Source organism: Euphorbia lathyris, chromosome 1 (genome assembly GCF_963576675.1).
Source record: "Euphorbia lathyris chromosome 1, ddEupLath1.1, whole genome shotgun sequence".
In the NCBI taxonomy this organism is placed as follows: domain Eukaryota; kingdom Viridiplantae; phylum Streptophyta; class Magnoliopsida; order Malpighiales; family Euphorbiaceae; genus Euphorbia; species Euphorbia lathyris.
This window is the reverse complement of record NC_088910.1, coordinates 33,268,815-33,274,415: the sequence shown is the minus strand read 5'-3', so window position 1 is coordinate 33,274,415 and position 5,601 is coordinate 33,268,815. Positions and strand designations below refer to the sequence as shown.

Sequence of the window (5,601 nt, the reverse complement as noted above, 5' to 3'; positions counted from 1 at the left end):
TATGGGATTTAAAGTGACAAATAATTTTCAAAATTCCAAAAATAGATTTATGGAAACTTATATTTAACACATGACTAATAACAATCTAAAATCAAAATGCTTTTGTTGGAAGCTGAAATAGATTGAAAATATCTCAGTGAAATATACAGGGCGAGATTGGATAAAAATGAGTATCTACATATCTAGGAAAAAAAGAATGGGACGTGGGGGATAATAGAGGTTGAGGCAAGTCGGAAAGATATATAAGAACGGTGGGAGAAGGTGCAAGTGACAATCAGATTCGAAGAGAGTTTCAATTTTAAAGATTTGGAAGTATGCAAAGAAGAAGAATCGGATTGGGTTTTTAGTGTCTCCAAGAGAGAAGAGAAGAGGGGTGGTTGGTACCGAGAAATTAGTTTGAGAAAGAAAGAGGAAAGGAGTGGCCAAACACGAAATGTGTGAGAAAAATTAAGTTTTGGTAAAGTTGTAATCTAACTGATAGATAAATATGGGAGAATCGAAAAGAAGAAAAAAGACAGGGGGCCAAAATTTCTTTCGAGTTTTCAATTAGTATTTCTCCTTACCGATAGAATTATTCTATAGGTATCTTAAACTATCCGTATGTGAATTCACGACGAAAAGTTTTACCAGCAGCTCCTTTGGTGAGATGATAATTCATCGACGGAAATTTAATTCTACTATTGTTCCGTTGGTAAGCAACTGCAGAATTTTTTGCAAATAAATTTCACAAGTAAAACGCGTTTTTCTTGTAGCGACATTTGCATTGCGTTAACTTAATAGGGCAATGCACATAGGTTATCAATCATCTGCTTCGCGCAAACTTAAAAGCGCAAGAATGAATAAAATAGGAATAATTGGAATATTATTTTTTTCTATTCTTTTCTTTTATCACTTTCTTTTTCTAATTTTATTCTTTTCATTGTATTATCTCATTTTACTTTTTAAACTTCATACTAACTTTCACTACAAGAAAACAGCTAGTTAGCTACCGCAATTTTGGTAGCTAATTCGGTAGCTACAGAGGTTTACCGACTGAATTTAGTGGTCTACCGACCAAATTCATTCAGTCGGTAAATAGCTAGTCGCTGGACATACACCGACCAGTTTTTGACGATAGTCGCAGATTATAGCGACTGTTTGATTTAGTCGCTGAGTGGTCGCAATTTTTACCGACTACATTATGCGACTACAAGCAGTCGCTAATGGACTAGGTGGAAACATGAGCTGATCCGTTTACCGACGAATTTCTGACAGACATTCTGTCGGTAATGTACTGGATATGTTTTACTAATTTGCCTACGGACTGTTATCACAAATCTCGTTTGTAGTATGCTACAGTTTATTTATTTAATTATAATTATAAATTTTATACGTCATTATAATTGTAGTTACAATTATTCACATATTTTAACCTTCATAATAAATTAACTACAATAAACATGAAAACTAGAAATATATTTAGAAATAAATAATATTTGAAGTTTACATATACCAAAATATATAATGTAACTAATAAGATATGATAATCTAATCTAGGTAGACCAGCAGAACTGGAAGATAAGCAGTTGAATTGAACCCAATCCAAAACTTCCAACATCCCTCTTAACACCTTCAGAAAGACAGACTAAATATACATGCAATCTAATGTTCACAAATCAACTGTCGGATATAGACCTGGCATATAAGAGCGTCCACCTCCGTTAGTATCTGCATTAGCATATAAATGAGGTTGTAGCTCCCTGAGTGACATGACTTTCGGGATCTTGTGTTCTTCGGTAGTCCTGTTGTATCAGCACCCATGTTGCATCCCCTTTCAACTCATTCAGCTTCTACATGAAATTCGTCCAATGTCTATCGAAGGAAAAGATATTCATGAATACCTAAAACGATCTTTTAGCACATCAAAACTATGAATTTTGCTCAGAGAAACTAAAACTAATACTAAACAATTTAAGAGCATATCCACATCTACTGAAATAAAAAGTCCAGTATGTGCACCAGTAAGTTTGGGTAAAAAAAATTAAAGCTCCAAACAGGTTCAATAAAAAATAGCACACCACAATTTTTGTGTTCTTCATGCATGCCAGTAAAAAATGTAGAGAAAAATAACATCAATCTCAAACTCAACTGGCTGCCATTTACAATTGTCTAACTAAATTAAGAGCTGCAAAAATTTAAACTAAAACATCAGATTCAAAAACTTAGGCATCATGGTTAAATTCATAGTTATAGGAATCCAAACTAAGCACATTTATCACAAAAAGCATGAACCTGATATGAAATTGTGATTTTCTAATGATAGTAAAAAATGAACAAAAACACAAATATACCTAATGAAGGGAGGAATTCCCAGATCGAAATAGAGACTATAACAGGGAATCCCGATCTAAATGGAAATAAGGATAGGGGAAACGATCCTACCTCCACCAGTTCCATTTACAAAACTACTAAGAGATTTCTATTTGGTAAACAAACAATGAAGCTTAGCTAATTTCACCTGCAAATTGGGATTATATCTTCCTCAAGATCACAAGTCCAAATTGACCATTCCATTTGGACTGCAGTAATAGGATGAACAACATGTGCTCTCCTTATTGTATCAGGACTTGCTTCAGATAGTCCTATGTATCTTATTTTTCCTTCTTCCACCAACTTCTTAAGCTCCCCCATCTGCCAAAATACACAATTAATTGCATTCAAGATTACTAATATCAATTTCAAAAAATCAATGTCCACATTCACATCATACATACAGTTTCCTCAATTGGTACCGTAGTGTAAATACGATGTACATAGTAGAGATCGATATATTCCACATCCAAACGATTCAAGCTAGCCTCGCAGCAAGCCCGAACATATTCAAGTTTGCCATTGATTGAAGCATTCACAAAACTAGAGCCGTTCGCCACGACCACACCAAATTTTGTAGCCAATTGGATTCTTTCTCTCGGCAGTTTCTTCAATGCCTGAAACACATCATTGTTTATTTATACATACATTGGGCAGAGCAGAACAGAACAGAGAATAACCGAATAGATAGATTGATAGATACCTTGGCGAGTAAGAGTTCATTAGTAAGGGGTCCATAAACATCAGAAGTGTCGAAAAATGTAATTCCTCTATTGAATACTTCCTTTATGATTGAAATTCCATCCTCTTCGGCGATGGGTGCATTGTAAACACCAGTAAGTCCCATACATACAAACCCTAATTTTGACACCTGATATCATATCAACATGTTCAAATGAAATTATGAGCAGAAATTGAAATTGGAAATAGAAGGAAGAGAAATTGGTGGTCTGATTGACCAACATTCAAACAAAACACATCCAAGGAGGAAGAACCACTATCGCCATTTGGTGAAGGCTCACCAGTGTCACTGGAACCTCACATTGTTCGCCTTGCTCTATTTTCCCTGTTCTACTCTGACTACCAAGCTTGAAAATTCAAATCCTTAATTAAAACATCCAAGATTGAATTGATCTAGTAAATTATCATGTTATAAGTAAAAAGGCTATGTAAATCAGAATGGGCATATGAAATAATATTCAGCAAGAACCATAATACACATCTTTCTAATATAAAATTATACGTGTTTAGCATGTCCACGAACCAATTAAGTGAAAATCAGACCCTTCCCAAATCTAATTAAATGACATGTCAGTTTAATCAAAACTCGGAAAACTCATTTACATATTTAACAATCATGCCTTTTGTGTTCAGAATTTCAACATCTAACTATTGTTCATTTGAGAGCAAAAAGAGCAAACTTTTTTGTAAGGAACTAAGTTTTGAAAAAAGCCAAGAAAGTATAGTTACATGGACATGAGGGTCTCTAGTATATCTATTAGCATCAGTAGCAGGAAAAAAGGTGTAAAGGAGAACAAAAGTGCCAATAATCTCAACAGCAAGCTTATCACCCATAGTGTAGCCATGAACAACAACATTAGCTCCACCTCATTGGACCTATAAGCCATAAAGTTAGTAAAGTGATAGATCTGGACAATCTTAGTTCAAATTCAAAACCCATTACACATATAAGAACAAAACAAAACCCAGGAAAACAAAATCAACAGTAAAAAATTTAATTGGTGATTTCGAACTGCTAGAAAGAAAAGAATGAAGTAGCAAGAAACTTACCTGACCAGCAGAACCAGCAGTGATGTCTTCGTTCTATCATCCATCTCCGGTCTCCTCATTTACCTTCTTCGATTCCTTTTGTTTCTTCCTTCCTTCGTTCCTTCCTCGTTTAGGTAAAACAAATGGAGCCAAAGGTAATAGCACTAAACGTAACAGCGGCGGAATGAGTGGGATTCCGACGAGGTTAGTTTAGTCGATACGAGTAGAAAAGAGAATCAAAGGCTCATCCATCTTGAAAAGTGAAAAGGAAGAGATATTTACCTTGAATGAAATAGAATTGATCGATGCAGGAAGAACCACCGTCGTTTGGTGAAGGATCACCATCGCCATCGAAACCTCTAGGGTTTCGATCTAGAGCAGAGGAAAGAAAAGAGAGAGATCACAAGAGAAGTGTGGAGAGGAGTGAAAGGAAAAATGTGTTGGGAATAACGCGGAAAAATTATTCCGTAAAAATATTGACGAGCAAAATAATCAATAAAAATGATACCGATAATTTTAGCAGACTACGTCCACGAACAAGATTGAGAGTAAATTCTTCCACTATAAAATAGTAGGCGTACAAAGAGGGCGTTCTCTAGAAACTTTCTAGAGTTACAATGAGATAAGACTAAAATAGTAGCACTCAGATGTTTCCCGAAAATACCCCAAAATAATTATCTTACTATTTTATCTCTTCCCGAAAATAATTAGACTACCCTCAAATCACTAACTCTCAAATTAAAGACCCGTACCTCACTCAAATTGAGAACTCTCAATTTGCTCACCTATCAACTCTCTGGATTTCTTACTCCCTCAAATCCAAAAAATATATTAAGCATCTCCTTGGCTTATAAAGCCAAGGAGGAGACAAGGTCAACAATTGTTGTTGGCCTAATTAATGTTGGCCAGCAACAATTGCTGCTGCCCATTAGTTGACCACCGAAATTTCGGTGGTCAACTTCATTTATTGGACCACCAATTTCGGTGGTCCAACTTTCATAATTTTTTTATATATATATTTACAAATTACATAAAAGACTCTCTAATTAATATAAATTACACAAATGATCCCTCATTTAATTGGGACTTCAAACTAACAATTCTCCCCCTCCCGATTACATGAGGGTATCGTAATTCCTGCAGCCATTCGACAGTATTCGAACTTCTCCCTTGGTAAGATCTTCGTTAACATGTCTGATCCATTTTCATCTGTATGGATCTTTTCAAGCTGTAATAACTTCATCTCTAGCACATCCCTGATCCAATGATATCTTACATTAATATACTTTGATCTGGAATGGAACGAGGAATTCTTTCCAAGGTGAATAGCACTCTGACTGTCACAAAATAACTGATATTTTTCCTGACGGAAGCCAAGTTCGTTAAAGAACTTCTTCATCCATAATAGCTCTTTACACGCTTCCGTTGCTGCAATGAATTCTGCTTCAGTCGTGGAAAGTGCAACACACTTTTGTAATCTTG

The 5,601-nt window shown here is 35.3% G+C and overlaps 1 protein-coding gene across 3 annotated transcripts; it reads right to left on the bottom strand.

Moving 5' to 3' along the window:
* Positions 1-1,425: 1,425 nt before the first annotated feature.
* LOC136227256 (probable aldo-keto reductase 1) lies at positions 1,426-4,938 on the bottom strand. Of its 3 annotated transcripts, XM_066015924.1 has the most exons (6): positions 4,402-4,937; positions 4,141-4,283; positions 3,053-3,220; positions 2,754-2,966; positions 2,498-2,670; positions 1,431-1,851 (listed from the first exon to the last, which is right to left on the bottom strand). In XM_066015924.1, exons 3-6 carry the CDS (start codon positions 3,194-3,196, stop codon positions 1,830-1,832), a joined length of 552 nt encoding a protein of 183 aa, XP_065871996.1. In that variant the 5' UTR covers positions 3,197-3,220; positions 4,141-4,283; positions 4,402-4,937; the 3' UTR covers positions 1,431-1,829. The 3 variants fall into 3 exon arrangements, with proteins under 3 accessions (XP_065872000.1, XP_065871996.1, XP_065871992.1); XM_066015928.1 differs by having other exon boundaries at positions 1,426-1,880; positions 3,053-4,283; positions 4,402-4,938; XM_066015920.1 differs by having other exon boundaries at positions 3,053-4,283.
* Positions 4,939-5,601: the final 663 nt, after the last annotated feature.

Excerpts from the sequence above, each read along its gene's own strand:
- LOC136227256 (XM_066015920.1), bottom strand. The coding sequence starts at position 3,196 with ATGGGACTTACTGGTGTTTACAATGCACCCATCGCCGAAGAGGATGGA. Across the intron at positions 2,967-3,052 it reads ATGAACTCTTACTCGCCAAG|GCATTGAAGAAACTGCCGAG; the intron begins GTATCTATCAAT and ends GATGTGTTTCAG. Across the intron at positions 1,852-2,497 it reads GATATAATCCCAATTTGCAG|ACATTGGACGAATTTCATGT; the intron begins GTGAAATTAGCT and ends TTCCTTCGATAG.